The 18,815-nt window shown below is 42.7% G+C and overlaps 1 protein-coding gene across 2 annotated transcripts in view; it reads right to left on the bottom strand.

Moving 5' to 3' along the window:
• tle2a (TLE family member 2, transcriptional corepressor a) overlaps nucleotides 1-4,140 on the bottom strand; it is a 37,214-nt gene extending 33,074 nt beyond the window's left edge. For both annotated transcript variants that reach the window (XM_026305221.1, XM_026305222.1), the window contains exon 1: nucleotides 3,649-4,140. In XM_026305221.1, coding sequence (XP_026161006.1) covers nucleotides 3,649-3,672 — 24 coding nt within the window. In that variant the 5' untranslated portion in view covers nucleotides 3,673-4,140. The remainder of the gene's footprint in view (nucleotides 1-3,648) is intronic.
• Between the last annotated feature and the right edge of the window lie 14,675 nt (nucleotides 4,141-18,815).

Here is an 18,815-nt window from a genome sequence, read left to right as displayed (position 1 = left end):
CAAATTATTCAAACATGACTGTCACCGTTCAGTAGTGATTCGCATTGTTAAAGCAACTTGCAGTGGGGAAGAAAAGACAGAGGACCATGTCCCCGACCTGAACCACCCCACCCACTCAAACGTTGCATCAAATAGCTATCTGCTTGGCTCTGCACTGGAGGAACATGCTGGTAATCTCTCAGTGATTCCTGCACTTAGAGGGGAGTGGCTGCCAGGCACCTGTTTCATTAGCGCCACACATCTTTCATACTCCCCCCCTCTTCCTCGACCCCCTCCACCTCCTCACTCCTCTCTCCTTCCTCCCGCAAGCCTCGTTATTCAAATTTCCCTGCTGTCAGCCCACATTAGCGAGGTGCCACAGTTTGCCTGTCAGCTGGCTTAATTGCTGGAGGTGCCTTCTTTTATTAGGTAACCCCCTCAGCTCGTTTGTTCCTTCCACCGAGACGCACCTCCACAACAGCTTGTGTAAACCTGAGATCCCTTCAGCCTATTCCTTCATTTTCTTCTGCCTTTTCCTTTCTGTCTCTCTCTCTCCATCTAATCGTTGGCTGAGAGAACCAGGAGAGCTCCTAATCGATAGCCACACTCTCACCGCTGGACAACAGCAGTGATAAAGAGCTAAAAGCATGCTAGAACCGGGGGAGTTGAGGCATGCTTCACGCTAGCTCTGAGGATGAAGAAAATGCCTCATCCTCAGTCTCACTCTTCAGTCTGTGTGTCCTACCTACTGTAATCTACGTCTCACTGGCTAGATATTAATTAGGAAACACCACGTCATTGATAAGTGGAGCTAGGAGATACCAAAACAAAGATCTGAGCTATGGTTACACTTGAGCTGAAAATACATTTTTGTGTCTAATAAACATACTAACAAAAAAAAAAAAAAAAAAAGGTTTGTGAATTGCCTTTGTATAGTTTTATAAATCCATGACTGGTAAACAAACTGAGCTTTTCCATGTTAACCCAAACAGTCAAACATCCATTTTGAAGGAAAAAAAAAAAATTAAAATGTATTGAACTGTTAACAGCTGGCCGAACGCTAAAACACAGTAAATACAGCTCTAATGAAGCTGAAGCAGGACGTAACCCAGGAAATCTAATAGATATTTACAGTATCAATAGAAACAATACAATATACATATCAATACAATAGACAGCGTAGATAACAACCAACTCAGGAAAGGCCGTGACAGTGTTAAACAGTAATATAATAGATATGACCGACAGCCAAAACTACAACTAATGAATGTTTATAATACAAATTTCACTATAAAACCACAATTTGTAAAAACCTATTTTATCCCATTGATAGGTGCCCGTGGAGGATGAGAAGGGAGAACACGGGTGAAATAAGTTGTCTCCCACAGTAGTAGTGTCTTAACAACCCCCTCCCCCAATCCAGGGCTTTGTTAAGAAGAAAATGGTTGGTAAAGGGCTGAAATATTAACAACCTGATTTACTGTCTTGTTCTGATGCTATGCTTTCTTTCTTATCCCTTTCTGCCTGCGTCTACAGTATTTTCGTGTGTGTCTCTGCCACTGTGGCAGATTTGAAAGAACACTAAGGATCTAAGACAGCCAGCCATGCCTGCCATGTGCGATACACTACTCAGCGAGTTTACTATATTTGGCATAAGACCGAATCTCCAAATCCTCTGGCCACATACAAGAACCTAAAGCATTTTCCAGAATCTTCCCAGATCATGTTCACGTAGTTTGTACACCCCAGATTGTTAACCTCTGGTGAGCAGATTTTCAGCTTAGGTGTGTGCTGTATTTCATCAGTACATATAATAAGAGTGATTAAAAACACAGACTGATATTTAAATTTGTCCATTGCACTTCCTACCATACAAACTATGTCACAGTATCCCTGGTGGAGTATTTAATAAAAGGTTAAAGCCCAGTAAAATCTTTAAAATGTGGTTTGCATGTTTTGTATTTATGTGAGGAAAAAAAAAAAAAGACTGTTGTAGGATGTGCTGTTTAAACATGCAGGTAAATTTTGAATTTAAAATTTATTTAGATCACGACTTCTACAACAGATCAGTCTCCAGTGATGACAGGTTAATGTCAGCCTTGGGTTTCAGAGATTAAACCCTTCGCTGGGTCGAGTGGTCCTTCACTCCAAGGTGCAAACGAGGCACCGATGACCCGAAGACTTTTGAGGACGGGCGCCTCACATGGTGCTGTTGAGATGTGTGGAGGGTTGAAATGAAACAGGGCCATTGGACTAAACATTCCACCCAGACCCGCCACAGTCTGCTCCTCTCACCCCGGGACGCCTGCCCATACATTAAGATGTGGTTTGGAGCTCTCACAGGAACACAGCGAGGAGAGGCTGGATGAGAGGGATTGGGTTTACAGTGCAAACCACAGACCCACAGTCTGCCTCCTGCCCTGCCTCCCTGCAGTCAGTTACACTACATACACATCTGTCGGTGTGTGTGTTATTTTCTGGTGTGTGTATGTGCTGTATGTTTGGATAAAGGGGATTCACAACATCGGTTTATCATTTCAAAGAAAGTACAAGCTGAAACAGAAGTACAACAAATTTGACATTTTGCAAAAGCACAAAAGATTCAAAAATGAAAATACTGAGAAGAATTAACTAAAGTAGTGTAAGTGTACAAGTTATATTTAACAGTGTTTCCTTTTTTTAAAAAAAATCTGGCTTCAATGCTTGGGACATGAATGTCAAAACACTGTCAGAGGTGGGGTGCAGGGTGGCATGGCTGAGGGATGGAGATGAGGGTTAGGCAAATGAGCAGGTCTTAATTGATACTTCACACAGCTGGAGGACCAGTGTTTATGTATTTCAGCCGGCTCAAAAGCTCTCCACCTAACTCGACTGAAACAAATTAAAGCCATACAGCATGAATTTTTGCAGACAGCATGTCAATCTGTATTTCACTTTTACAGGCACATTATTAGCTGTTACTGAATAGTGGTTAGCTTCCTGGGAAGGGGGGCAGCTTCTAGTTTTTAATCGTTCAAATGGGTAAATTAGGGGCATGAATCAGCCTTGATGTGATTGAGAAGGAATAAAAAGCAGAAGCTGAATTCGTGGAGAAACAACATTAGCAAACTTGAGAAGGGCAGACCTTTGGGTGAAGGTGTCAACAAGCCAAGCTGACTCACTTCCCCACCTCACAGTGTGAGAGGAAGGGCCAAACAAACACACACTTCGTCCTCTGGGTCAACTCCACTACAGGCTCCGTGTTTCTAAGCTGATGGTGCTGGAGACCAGACCAACAACATGAAATTCACACACAAAGATACTTAGCAAAGTTGGAGGTTGTTTGAGGGCGGGGTGTGTGTGTGTGTGTGTGTGTGTGTGGTGGGTGGGGGGTTTACCTCACTAAACCCACACTGACAACAATCTGCCTGACCTTCATGAGATAAAGATGAGACGAGATAATAAAGATAATAAAATATGATAACGCCGTACAGAGCATCACATATCCCCCACAAAAGAGTCGCCAGAAATACATCGTAAGGACGACAAAGACAAACAATTTCCACTCACACTTTCTTGTTGAGGCTCAATGAGATTTTTTATTTAATACAGGCACCTTGTATTTAAAAAAGGACCCCGTAGTAAGACAATAACCGTGTAAAATAATTGTTAGCAGCAGCAGCTACTTACCGGTGGTCGGTTTTGAGGAAACATTGTAGCCGCCGACGTGTGTCTCTCTTTTTTTGTCCTTCTTCTTTCTCCCTTTCGGGGCGGAAAGCTTCGTCGAGAAATACGAGCAGCCGATGTACTATCGCTGGTCTCAGAGAAGCATTTGGCCTGGTTTCAAAGGTAGAGGCAAAGCTAGTCTCGGCTCGCCTCAAGACTCCTTTGTTCTGGGTTATATCTCCAGCCCCACACCGCACCGCGCTCCGACGTGTAGTAAGGACGGGCAGAGGAGAGGAGAAACACCCGGTCCAGGGGAGCTTTCTTCCAAAAGTCCTCAACTTCGCGCTTGCAGCAAATTACGATTATTGCAGCTCGTTTGCGTCTCCGCTGTGTTTCCTCCGTGTGGAGCATAAAGGCCAGAGGGGGTGAAATGTGGTTTGCTTGTGGCTTCGGAGACGGACACACCACCAGCACATTCAACGCAGCCGCAGCCTCTTTTGTCTCACTCGTTGGCCTGCACTCTTTTCACACAACACTCCCAGTCCCTCACTTCTCTCACCCCCACCACCACCACCACCACCACCAGCAGCAGCAGCCCTCAATGGGACATGAGTAGCTTTCTTTAAGGAGGGAGGGGGCGACCTAAAGACACGGTTTGCTGCTTCCCCCCCCCCTAAATAATAATATGCTGCTTTTCACATAAAAAATAATTTCCCCAGTCTAAGTGATGAACGGAGGCCAAATCAGAGCATCGAGCATTCACACACAATGCTGCTCTTCAAATAGCCTGATGATATTTACAAAGAAACCTTGGCTGAGTTTCTTCTCTTGTTAGTGCTGCATTGTAACCAGGCTCATAGCGACGTAACAGAAAAACCATCCACACCATTAAGATATTTTATATGTATTTTTTTTGTTGTTGTTTTTTTTTTTAAAGTGCATCAGAAATGAAGATTCACAAGAATCGCTCAGTGATTGAATGAGATCTCCACGTGGGGCTCGGCCTCGGCACAGTAAACACTGGTGAGATGAGCCAATGAGAATTGAGGGCGCCCACGTGGGGGTGTGCTGACCGGGCTGCTGATTGGAGGACGCAGGTAGCACAATGCTCTTGCGCGTCAATCAAGCAAGCTACAACCGCTTTGTGAAGTTAACCCTTTCCTGGGCACATGGGGGTGATTGGAAATGCCAGGAGTTGTGTGGCGGCTGTATCAAGATTCAGTGGTTTTCCTATTTCTCCCCACAAACCCTCAATGCATCCAAAAGTCTTATATTTCAACCCATTTCGACCTTGTTGACGTGGAAATAAATAGACTTTGCTCTGACATCTGTATCAGCCTGTTCTTTCCTAGATGTCAAAAATTAATCATGACCAGCGGGAACTGACCAAATAGTTGCAAATCAGAGCCCAAGGAGGCAACAATACCCTGCAGGAGTAGAAATTGTGATAACACTGCAACACGACATGGGTATATATTGAATGTGTGCATTGTTGTTACCTGGAAAAGGAGGATAATTCAGAAGAAGAAGGGAGAAATGTTGGAAAAATTGGTATTCTGGTGGCAAGACCCCTTTAGCAGGGCTCATAATTAGAGAGAGAGAGATATTGAAAAAGCAATTTCTGACAGTGGAAATCACAACCTGCCAGAGGTGGAGTTGGAAAATATAGATGGGTGTGTGTTTGTGTGAGAGTATATATACGTGTGTGTGTGTGTGTGTGTGTGAGAAAGACACAGCGAGAGGAAAGGCTGAGCAGGAGGTAGGGAGGGAGGAGGAAGAGAATAAAGGATGAAGGACAGCAGGGGGGATGCTGAGAAAGACGAGCCAGTAGGAGGGTTAGAGATTGAACGAGAGGGAGAGTGCACACGGGTGATGAAAAAAAAAGGTGTGTGTGTGTGTGTGTGTGTGTGTGTGTTGAGCAGACAAGTGAGGGAATGAAAAAGAGAGAAGGGTGAGGGGGAGCAAGTGGGGAGAGTGGAGAGGGAAGGAGAGAAAGAGGGGAAGAGAGAGAGAGAAAGATTTTATTGCCATTTTTTCCCATGAATTTTAATGCACAGTACTGGTCTCCCTCCCGGATTCTAGGATCACATTTATTAGAAAAAAAAAAGTCATGAGGAATGCAGTGCTTTGCAGTCTGCTGCTGCTATGTGTGTGTGTGTGTGTGTTGGGGGAGAAGTGCATGCTGGGCTGGGCGATGGGGTGGGGGTAGGTGGTCGGGGTGGGTGCACAGGATGTATGAGGCTGCGTTGTGTTGTGCTGAGGGGAGGCATAATAATATAGATGATAGAAAATGATAAGTGAAGGACACGTATTATTGCTATTGGCAGGTCAGATGAAGAAGTGCGCTAGGTGTGCATGTTTGTGTATCTGTGTGTGTGTGTGTGTGTGTGTGTGTGTGTATTGGCTGAGCTCCAGTGATTAAATACACCAAGTGCCCTTTTCTCCTCCACAGAGGCCTCGGTGCAACGGGACATCAAAATGGCCCCACAGTGGCAAAGGATACAACGGTCATAAGACCACAGGAACTTTTGGTTTTAGCTCAGTCATGTGAGTTTGCAAAGAGAAAAACCTGCCAAATGCATATATGCTGAGTGTAAGTAGACCCATGCTCACCCACGCACACCTCTATCAGAGCGCAAAACAGTGGAAAGCACCTGAGGGAGCAGCAACATTGCTTTATAATTTCTTAGCTTAAGGCGAAAGAAAAAGGAACAACACTGAAAGCCAAGGTGTGGGTTATCCATACAGTGGGCAAATTACCATCAAGCAGCAAAACATCAGAGGGAGTGTTTTTAAATGAGGTGATGAAAGCAAGTTCACTTCCCATGAAACTTCAGAGATGACTTCATTCCCTCGCGGTTGCCAACAGCAATATCAGTGTCAAACTGTGAGTTTAATATTAGCCCAAAAATGATGCCTGAACAACACTGGACAAGGTCTACTGGACAGATATCCTGTAAAGATGAACACATTTCTTTTGTTTACTGGAAGGCAGCATGATGAGACGGGTTATTACAATGTTCCACTTGGATCAATACGCTTCACCTGTCTGATGCTTACTCCATAGACGCCGACAGTTATGGGATTGTACCGGCCTGTATAAAATCCTCTGTAAAATTCAAGCTTAAAAAGAAAAATCCCAAATCTATCAAAATTGATGGTGCTGCTGAAGTACAATGCATTTCCTTGCCCCTCCTTGCCGTCCGGTCAAGTATTTTCAATTCCAGCGATGAAAAGCCAAATCTAAATGAGATGAAGTAGCTCACTTCATTTCACAGTGCTACAGCTTCTTGTGTGATCTGATAGTTGAGAAATGGTCAGCTATGTCAAACACTTGGAGACAGTCCTTCAGAATCAAACGCTTTCCTTCAGGACCCACCGTTTTGCAACAGTCATAAACGTACAAACAATGGACACAACAGGGAAATCAACTTCTGCCATAACGTCACAGCCTCTGTAGACAACAATGCCTGGGAGCTACAAAGCGTGTTGCATTTGAGTCCTGTTGCATTTCTCCTTTGACAAGGAAAGGTGAATTCCTAGCTGTTCTTAAAGTATTCAAATTTACCTAAAAAGGAGAGAATTTTAATTTCAAAATAAACCCCAGGACAGAAATCAATGAACTCCAACCATGAAACTGAGTTAAAAGATTGGATTTTCCCTTTAGTTCAACAACATCCATCTCAACAGCAGACAGAGCCCTTCTTTAGAAATGCCATCCCTTGGGAAAAAGGATGATGCTGGAGGAAAGTGCTTTAGTTCAGGTCATAAACTTTTGGTTTTGTGGTATTCCTGTTTACTCCCCACCCTTCCCAGCCCCAACAGCCTCTTCCTGATTTCCTGAGTGCCTTGGGGATGGGGTCGAGAACGGTTCCTGCCCTTCGTGGCCGTGAGTGACAGGAAGACAAGGCCACAGTGTTGTCACGGTGGTGCAACCCCACCCCTCGTCCACCCACCTTCACCCCCTCACTGCCGCCTCACTTTGCCCCCACCCTTTCCCCTGTCCCTCATCAGACAAGCTGGGTGTCAGTGCAGAGACGGCACTGTGATTTATTGGTCTCTTCTCCTCTGGGACCCAACCACCCCCCCAACACACACACACACACACACACATACTCTCAAACCCTCCCTTCTCCTGACCACCCTCCATTTTTCCCATCCTCCCCTCTGCTCTAACCCTCCATCCATTCCCTCCCCTTCTGTCCTCTCCTGCTGCATGGCCCCTGGGGGAAAGAAGGGGTAATGACCCACATCAGCAGCAGCCATGCTCACATGCGCACGCACACACAGAGTCACACACATACCCACACCTCCTCTCCTCTTCGCCTTGCAGGCAGATACAAATAAATACCCTCTGTGACACACATACGCACACGTACGCACACATAAAACAGACGCTGACACATTCACGCCCACAGGCATGTGTATCTGGGAACTCAGGAATTCCAGTGCTGTGCATTGTTTCCCCACTCAAGTCTCCTCCGGTGCTTAAACCTCATAACACAACCCTGAAGATCAATACTGAATCAAACACTTCTGTGATATTTGCTAAATACTTCTTTCTGTTTTGAACTAGGATCCTGTTCTCATCGAAACCTGTTGTAACCTCAGGAAGAGGGAAAGTCCACCTTTCCTTTTCTTCGGCATTTTGCTCTTTAGAAAACAGAACAATGGACTGATTTGTGTCTCTTTGCAGTGAAGTGGAATAAACTCTCCTTTCGACTTTCCAAATATCTGTGGATGTACCAGCTCACACAGTTTGGCCATGAGATTTAAAATTGCACACACGGTGATGAAGCAAGAAGACTTTTTTTCTTTAGAAAAATTAAGTTTCTTCATGGCATCTTGTTGCAGAAAGATAACTTTGCATTCACCCGCGGAATTCCTGGACAAGGTCAACGTGAGGGTTCATATTCTCACATTCTGCTGCTGTAAGGGCCAAGCGAGAAGAAAAACAACTTCTCACAGGCTGATTTTGAATTCAGGCAGTCGATCCGCGCTGAGGGGAGAGTGAAGAGGTTAAATCTGAGCGTTGACTTGCAAATCCTACTGACAGCGCTCTGTGTGTGCTGTCACTCATCTCACATAGCAGAGTGATGCTCACTTGCAAAAAAGTATGCAGTCACTGCCGCGGCTTTCCATTTTACATGAGTGCTGGCAAGTGGGAGAGTGCAGGTCAGGTGTTAATTTCTGTGTTTATGCACTTAGAACAGGAAGGAGAATGTAAAAATTCATTTCTATGCAAAACAGATCCAGTGATGCAGTAGTGAGTAAAACTATCTGCTGGATGTCGACAGAATTTGGCTCCAATACTAGACCGTCCACGACTTCCAAACAGAGGATTTTGTTATAAAAGAACACATATGCAGCAAATACCGACATTAGTGTGATATAAAGCAAGAACTGCGGTGTGAAAGGCAGTAAACATAAACGTTTCAATACAGTGTCCACCTTCAACACAAAACAGTCCCTCCCTCACCAGTTTATACCTGTACAAGTGACAAGCCGGACCACTGCGTTATACTGCCACCTACTGTTCAACAGGAGCACTACAGCCAGATCAAACAAGATATGCTTGGCGTTTATGTTGGTCCAGGGTGCAACAGTGCAATGTAGTTAGTAAGTCATGGTCTTCACTCTTATATAACTACATTTTATATATATGGCTGCTCTGTAATTGTATAAGTGAATCCAGTGTTTTGTTTGCTGCTCATTGTTTTCAGTCAAATGCAGGAAATCACCAGATGGGCCGACTGCCCTCAGCCCAGAAGCTGGGGGTGGTTTCTGGTGGCTCAGGCTGCTGTAAGAGGGTGAAGACTTTTTTACAGTGAGTGACAGAAACACTGATGTACGGAGATTACTGTAGTGCGCAAAGACGCCATTTTCCCGACAGCAGGTTGCAAATATAAATTTGTGCCACACGGTGTCGCCACTACACCACACTGTGAATACACATCTAATCCATGTGATTCTCAGGAATCCTCCACAAAAAGTCATTAATTTGTGTGTGTGTTCAGCTTCGATGTCTGGGAATTTGTTTGTGCACGGTAAGTCAACACAGGCGCATTACATTATTTTCCTTATTGACACATACAAGCAGGTAAGCCTGGGAATATGATCTGCACACTGTTTCTCCGCAAACATCAAGCCCAGGGCAATGTTAGGGATTTGCTTCAGTGAAACTAACACAGAGGTAAGTCAGCAGTTGTGACAGTCCAGACTAAATTCAATCTTGGCTTCACGGTGCCTGTGGACAGAGCTACATCAGTTGAATCTAAATGGTAAACTGCTTTTACACAGGACCTCCACTGATTTATAGAAGTCCTGTGCCACCGAGTCAGAGCCTAATATTTTCACACGTTCCTGCAAATATTTATTATGTAATAAAAGTTTCATGGATTGAAAAATGAAAAATGAGGGTTTTTTAAACTCTCTTAAAATACTTGCATATCTAACTTGTAGGCATATTTATACCTACAGTGAGTGTTAATGTTGGTAAAGTGAGAGAAATATTATAAATATCATGTGAATTCATCTTCAAATGACCAATGATCTATGTCTGTCCTCTGATTGACTGGTGATCTGCCCAGGGTGGTCCACACTGTGTGTCCTGTGTCAGCTAGAGTTATACTGAACTGTAGTTTTCCTCTCTGCAGTGGTCCAGTCTTTAAGGTGAACCAGCAGTGGCCTTAAGGTGCTGGTTTGCACGTTTGAACCAGGGTGAATGCTGTTTCATGCCCCTTTATGTTAATCTGATGGCAACATCTGGTCCCTTTGATGGGAAAGATTACAATCTCAGCCACGAGGAGTTAGCACTTACTGCAAGTCAGCCCCAAGTTAAGTTAAATTACAACATCCACATTAACATAAAACTGAAAGATCAAGTAAAGTACAAGACAGCACTTTTCACTTTCCACCAGCAGAAATGATCCAGTTGTTAAGAAGTATTCATCTGTTTTTACTCTCCTGTGCTCTTTTTTGTACTTCCCAACAGCTGTGCCACAAGTTAAACTCAAGGACTTTCAGTGACACTACAGTCCAGTGTCCCTGATACACAAACCATAATGCTACTATTCATGTCTGTTCTGTTTATATTGTGCAATAAATAAGTCTTTCTTTAACCACATTATCTTTTGATTACTGGGGTAAGTACATCTTTCTTTCTTTCTTTCTTTCTTTTGCACAGTTTTGTGTTGACACCACTTTCCCTTCTTCAGAAGGTTCTTAAATTTCAGGACTATGCACCACTCCTTCTTGTTCTTGGCCAGCAGCATCTACACTAACATTTTCCCTTCTTTCAGCCATTATTCCTTCTCGCTCTGCAGATTTTTGAGCAGACCCAGGCATCCCATATCCCCTTGTGGGCCTTCTGTCTCTGCATGCAGCTACAGGAGCAACAGCTACGCAACAATAATCATAGTTTGAGATTAAAGATAATTCCACACTGTCTAAAGAAGGATTTTTTTAAAGGCAAGAATGAGCTCTGGGAGTCAAGAATCAGATGTAAATGCATCTTTCCGGCCATAATGTATTAATAGAAATTTATTTCATTGTTAAAATAGTCCAACTAGCACATATAGCAGGAAGAAACTTTAGATGCCTAAAACAATTTCCTGCATAGCTCCAGGATTTATTGTCAGCAAAAATCTATGTTATCACCAAGACAAACCGCATTTGGAAAAATGATCTGAACAGATATGGTAAATGACAAGTTTAGAATAATGTATAACAGCCTCATACGCCCCTGTGGCTGAGGGATGGTGTGCTCACTGTAGCTGATTTAGTAATTAGTCAGGCCATTTAGTTTGGGTTTCGCAAAAAATGTAGTTAAGCTGTCATTTGAAAATATGTTGGTATTTGTGAACTGGCATCACTATACTGTGCGAATGCTGAGTTAGAGGGTTGGAATTGTGTGTGTTGAGCTCCCCAATGAGTTACACATGCTATGTCCGGCACTATGAAATCTAATAGTTAAATGCTATAACTTGAAGAGATCCATATCGTATGAGATGGGTGGTCTCTGCATGAGTGGATGCATGGCTGCTTTACAGTGTCTCACTGTATGTTAGTATGGAATTTTGTGTAAACATACAATACGGAAACCCAACTCCACCTTTCCTCATTATCATTCTTCTTCATTAATAACTGTACTTGTATTCAGCCACATGCCCTTGACTACACAGCACACTTCTCTTTTCAATGACATCATTCTCGCTTGAAACATGACCTTGGGCTATTTCCTAAAAGATGGCCTGTCACACGTGGCTTCAGCGTCGTATCCAGTGTTTGTTTACCTCTCCGTGTCGCTACTATTCCCTGCTTTCCCTTTAACCACAAATCTATAAAGTTGTGCATGACTTGCATTGCAGAGGGGGATTGACACGAAACCCCTGGGTGAGGTGAGAGGAATGATGTGTATAAATATATAAATCCCTCATCAGGGTCACCGGTGGTGGTGGTGAGGATGGCTAACAGCCAAATAAGCTGCTTCTGCTCCTTTTCTCTCTGCTTCTCTCTCCCTGAGTTGCCTGAAAGAAATGTGGCATTATAAAGTGAGGCCCCTACAGCTGGGCTACCAGAGCACAGAACTGCTGTCCAAGACAACGTGTAAAGGGCCAAGAGACTGGAGTCTGGAATCTGGAGACAAGAGCGCTTCAGACTGCTTAAAACCACCTCTCCTGCAGCCAAAGGTTTCTCCTGCCTCGCTACATTTTCCTCACACTTCTTTCCAGTAGCTCATTGCAGTGAGAGTGGTGTGTCATGTCATTTTTGCTTGGCTTGCTGAGGGCTTCAATTGAGGCCTTGAAAAACACATTAAACAAAACAAAAAGAAATTTAAGTTGAGAAATTAAGGCTGTGACCAGTGACTATAGAAATATAGAAATATAACACTAAACATGCTGCTGACTCTAGAGCACAAGCTTATATGAATGAATACGATATGACAATGGTATGTTTATATCAGTGTAAAATTGGACAAATTGGTATAAACATGTTGATGTGATGAAGAGACAAAGATGAGGCTAATCTCATGGTTTATCATCATTTTGACTTCTCTGGTATCACTTTTGTATGACAATATCACCCAGCAGCTTTCTGAGCCTTGGAAACTACCTACATTTGCTACAGGATAAAACCAGCATCTGCAAAAAGAATAAAACCGGACAGTCTAATAATACAACTCTTCAATCAATTCAAATCCAATTCTATAGTTACACAACATCTCAGTCAGGCTTGTTGATCTGCACTGCTGTTGTTGTCATCATACTCATCAGACTCCTTATCTCACACTGTCTCCATCTGAGCCCCCCACAGCTGAATTCAACTGGTGAAATCCAATTTGCCACCAACCAAAGGAAGTGAATCATAAAATGAACCGCAGGGTCAGTCTGGTCTGTTATTGTGACAACAAAAAGCAAAAAAACATTCACAAGAAACATGACAAGAACACGTGAGCACAATTAGCCACAAATCAAATATTCAGAATAAAGTGAATCATAAAAAGATAAAACCAGAAATACGTACAGTTTGAATAAATGTGGGGATCAGTTCCAAAGGCATAGCTGCAGGTTTGGGGCTGGAAAAAGTGAGAAAAACAATTTCACTCAGTTCATTGTAAATGAAAGGAAAAAAGGTTGTTGTACTCTGGTCCATTTAAGTGTAACCACCCTATAAAGAGAAGAAATCAGGTATTTGGGTTAACCTTAAATTGTACAAATGTATTTCATCAACAGTAGCAGCTTTATTAAAATGCAGCCTATGTGAATTAACATATTAAAAACTGTGATCGTAAAATAATTCCCTCAGCATAGAAGGGTTAGTGCAGACAATTCCTCTGATTTTAGTCTTGTGGGCTTAATTATAACCCAACATATTCACACTGTTCTTTCAAATTACACAAGGCCATGACACCGGCTGATGGATCTGCATTAATAACACGAGTATGCCTGAGTGTGTGTGGAGAGAGGGGGTTAATTAATGTGACTCTCTGTAGAAGCAGTATTTTTTCTATGGAGCAGGAAGACTAGCTGCTGTCTATAATAGGAAGAGAAAAACAACAGAAACTAGCTGCTCATTTCTGGAGGCATTTTAATTGCTAGAATACAGCGCCAAGCTAAAAATGTCTCCTCTGGCCTCTAGCATGAGAAAGTAAGAGAGGTTGCTCTGTGTAACACCTCTGATGCAGTGCTGCGGAATATTGTTGTCAATATACTCCAATAGTAAATATAAAGCACATTCATTCATCCATCCATCATCTAGACCCCCTTAGTCCTAACCAGGGTCACAGGGACCTGCTGGAGCCTATCCCAGCTCTCTTTGGGTGAAAGGCAGGGGTCCACCCTGGACAGGTCCCCAGTCCATCACAGGGCCACATAGAGACAAACAACCTCACACACTCACACTCACTCCTATGGGCAATTTAGAGTCACCAATCAACCTGACATACATGTTTTTGGACTGTGGGAGGAAACCAGAGTACCTGGAGAAAACCCACACAAGCACAGGGAGAACATGCAAACTGCACACAGAAAGGCCCCTGCTGGGTTTCAAACCAGGAACCTTCTTGCTGTGAGGCAACACTGCTAACCACTCACCCACCGTGTTTCCTATATAGCACATAGTGATTTAAATGTTTCTGATGTTATGCACATCTGAGTCTAATTTCAAATTCTTCCCTTCCTCAATCAAATAATCACTTGAAAACAGAAGAAACGACTACACTGTTGGTTCCAGACCACTCATAAAATCACCAAACTAACTCCACTGATATCTTCTGATGTCTTTATTTAATCTGTAAAAGTACACTAGGTCCTACCGATGGTCAGGAGCGCCAGCACTTTCTGGCTGCAGTCCTGACTTGTCTGCATCACAGTGTGTTGGTGAAACACTATAAGTGACTTCCCTAGAGGTGCTTTCTGCTTTCAAGTGCTGCAAATGGGACGCAAACTGTCCCAGCTCAGTAGACGCCACAAAATAATAAAGTTAAATTTAACACAGGTTGAAGACCAAGACCAAGCCTGTGTCTCCCATTTATCACTTCTAATCATGGAAACCCTCAGCTCGCTTCCACGTCTGTTTTGGTTTCACACTCCCTCTCCCTAATTCCCTTTTCTTCTTGCCTGTCTTCTCTGTGTTTCTCTCACTCCATTTCTACAGGGACCTCACACAGCGATCAATTGTTGAGTGCTGTAACCCAGGACTTGCTGATTGTTCTGGCTACTAAATTTTATTCAGTCTCGTCTCAATAAATTTGTAAACAATTCCCTGTATGTAGCTCACTCTCTGGAAGTTAATAAGAGATTACAAAGAGTGTTACACCATCCAAAGTCAACTTTTCTATGAGGAGATGTCAAGCAGCCCATATGTTCTGGCAGCACCCTTATCCCACCCTGACTCTTTACTACTGTTTTACAAATTCCAGCTTGAAACCATGTGGCTGTCGCCCACCGGGACTCTGGCCGAAGTGGGCTGAACAACCGAGAATATAACATTCAGCTCCATCCAACAAAGCGTCGAAATACTGGCAATGAAGTTTTTTCTGTTTACTTTCTCCAATGCTGAGGCTTCTCCCACACCACTCATCTCATGAGCCACTTCACACCAGGCTCCAGGTCATTCACAGATTCCTCCAGAAAGGTCTCATGATTTGTGACCAGCCTTTTATGAAACTACTGTTATTAAGTTTATTGAACAGTATTTAACAATATTGTTTTCCCAAATTCCAACTTTACTCATAACATACTGATTTAGTGTCCAGTTATAAAAATAATTTAGAGCATTGGGAATGCAGAATCTATTGCATTTACATTTTAATAGCGAGTGTCCTACTGTTCACTAATGTCCTGGTTACCAGGGACTGCATCTCATAATGAAACAAGGCACACTCACCGTTACACACACACACACACACACACACACACACTCTTACCATACCTAAATGGCTAGTCATGTAAATACAACATGTTTTCGCCCTCCTAGTTGTTTTCTGAGGCTACAGAAAGAAAAAAAAAAAGCTTCACATACACACAACTTCCACTACATGTGAGTGCATAATATTGTTTTAAATGAGGGATGACTGTGGTTTTCAATACCGTTGCCAGGAAAGTCACAAAAAAGTCCCCATGGGTCCTGTGTTTATTTCATTATAAATATATATGAGATTATTGTTGTGGAGCGTGCCATTCTCTGGCTGGATGAACAGGGGCAGCAGGAGTGACTTGATTAACCCTTTTGTAAATCCTGAACACTTGGTTTTAATTATTCTAGTTTAAAAAAAAAAACAACAACATATAAAAGGTCATGTCATGAATCAGTCACTTGACAGTGTGTCTCCAGAGGTGAAGCTATAAATCTTGTTCACTGTACTGGGCTGTGTGCAGTAATCTTGAACACATCTCAAAAGCTGCGCCAAAATATGCACAATTTGTAGTTTGGCAAACTACGACTAGAAGCAGAGTAAGAAAGATTGTTTTTCCAGCGTTTTGGGCAAAGTATTATCAGATTTCTGAGCGCACATGCCGTACATCATGGTGGAGGATTGATTACATCATTTTCAACAAATGCCAAATGAAACCGACGGTACCGTCCACACACTGTTACAGAACTCGCCTCAGGTGTGACGACCTTCTGATGTGTCTGATGAAACATTTTTTAATATCATTCAAATGAAAAATTTCCCATCAACAACTTCTTGACAACAAATTTCATACCAGTTGTCTGAAAAAAGTGGAAAGGTTCCTTTGTGCAGGACATGTGCTTACTGTCACCAACTATCGAGCAGTGTAGACATGAAATATATCAAGCTTCAAATATTTGTGTCATTGGTGCAATTACATGATAAAAGCAGTGATGTTAAATGTATAAATTTAAAAAATGTATACATGAATGTGGATTATATCTTTATTTAAAATTCTTTACAGGCTATAGATATATACATACAAGAGCAAACACAAAATGAACCATAGCTACAAGTTAAGATTAAAAAAAAAAAAAGAGATTGGCCCACCAGTATCCATTCTAAGGCATTACTCCTGTAGAGCTTTAAACACACTGAACCATATTACCAGCTAGGACCCTTGGCTTCCACAGAGGAGGAGGAGAATCAAACATCATGATGCTTCTACGTCCTCACTCTCATTTAGACTAAGAGTCTGGCTGCAGAAACACAGATGATGTAGATGTAGGGAGGAGGGAAGGGGGTTTACATGGCACTTCACCACAACCAGTTCCAGCTGTTTCTTGTTGTAAATCTGTGTTTTAAACATGTAGACGTCCCAGAGGACAAAGCTAACTATGGAATATCCCGCCTTTCTCTCAGCTTAAGGGCCTCACAATCACTACCAGGTGAGATTCGCTCTGTCCCCCAGGGGTCTGTGTACTGTACAATAATGGTGTAACACAAATAAACCCCATTTATCAACACAGGAAGGGGAAAGGAAGATAGGCAAACCTTTGAAGTGGAAACAGGGCTGTGTTACGAGCTTCAAAACACATTTGGGTATGTAACCTTTTATCATTACAACAGCCCTTTAAATGCACTGCCAAGGCATCTGGCTTATGTTTGGACCCTGAATGGGATCCATCTGATCCGTGAAAGCTTGGATATATAAATACCTTTCACGGATGATGAAACATGTCCCATGCCTTAGTAGATACAGTATTTATGGCTCATAGTGGCAAGCAGAGGTGATTGCACAAAACCTTAACAGCGCTGGCATTTCCAACCTAGAAGAGCAAAGAAAGAACTTGTATTTAAAATAAATTAAACACCACTTTCAAAATGGCTGTCATCCTTCTCTGACTATTACTATTATTGGAGAAGTTAAAAATATAAAAGATTAAAAAAAAACAAAAGAGAGGCCAAATTTGATAATATTTGACTGTCAAAATAATAGTGGTAAGTCCAAAAGAAATGAAAGCTGTCTGCAACTATCACTGGTCTCTACCTCTGCAGTCCATATCACAAAGGGGAAACATGAATTAAACACAAACCCCACAATTCAAATTTGACATTTTGGGAAAGCGTCACTACTGTTGCAGCGTACATTCAAGCCCTACAAGTCTCAGTAGACATCCTCCCCTTAGCTCAGACTCAGACTCAGACTAGCTGACGGTGTCCAGTCAGACTCTTTATCTATACAGATATGGACAATGATACAACATGACAGCTGACAGCAAACCTTTATGTAAAGAAACACGGCTCAGTGCCGTTGTGAGGTTTTCAAGACAACAACAGAACTGGAGCCGCAGTATACAATTCCAAGTCAAAGCAAAACGTCATGACACGGTGCAGCTGTATGACACTACATGGGAAAATATATTGGCTATTGGAAGGTGAGACACTCTGGACTGACTGGAGGATTGAAATAGTGGGGGCAGATATAGGGGTTGCACATAGTCTATTGGCAGAGTGGAAATTTCTGGTACTACTGCATTAGCCCAAAAAAGTGTGACTCACCAGGAAGGGCAAACCTGTATAGTCATTTTAAAAGCATTGCATTGTTTGTGAGAGTAGTACACAGACCTGTTTGTATGGCGGTTTGGCAGAAACGTATTTTCAGATCTCAGATCACAGGTTTGTGTCCAAATATTTCTTCCAGTCTGGTCAGGTCAGTACACATCTTCTCTCAAGGCAGCTCTGGGGAGCTCTGAGTGTTTTTGCTAACGGGATCTGCTCATCTACTGTGAGCTGGTTTCCATTTCAACGTTTGTTATGACCTGCAAGTCCTCTAATGTGTAGCCAACTTAAGGTGCACTAAAAGCAACTAAGACAAATTGTGCTATGACCAACATTTATAAACATCTCATCTTTCTTCCTCCCATCACTTTCAACACATTTACTGCTCTTCATACAGAAGTTAACAACATAGAAAACACATTAAAGCTCCATTAAGCGATACTTTCTATATGAACATTAAAAAGCAAAATTTAAAAAGAGCTGGTAGTCCTGCCAATTCCACTGAAAATCAACATCTTCCTGTGCCAGATCTCATGTGCCGTGCTTCACTGAAATACAACCGCTCTCCTGGTTTTAGAATCAGACTGTATGTTATGTGCTTTCTGCAAAATGATGTGCAATTTAACAAGAAGCTGTTGAAATAAGTGGAACCTCTATGAGGCCAGTAGGTGGGCTAATACAGCCAGGAGTCATTATTACAGTTACATCCATCAGGTGGCCAGCTCATGTTTCT

The sequence above is a fragment of the Mastacembelus armatus genome, chromosome 4 (genome assembly GCF_900324485.2).
Source record: "Mastacembelus armatus chromosome 4, fMasArm1.2, whole genome shotgun sequence".
NCBI lineage: Eukaryota > Metazoa > Chordata > Actinopteri > Synbranchiformes > Mastacembelidae > Mastacembelus > Mastacembelus armatus.
Note: the sequence above shows the minus strand (reverse complement) of the source record. Positions and strands in the feature narration are given on the sequence as shown.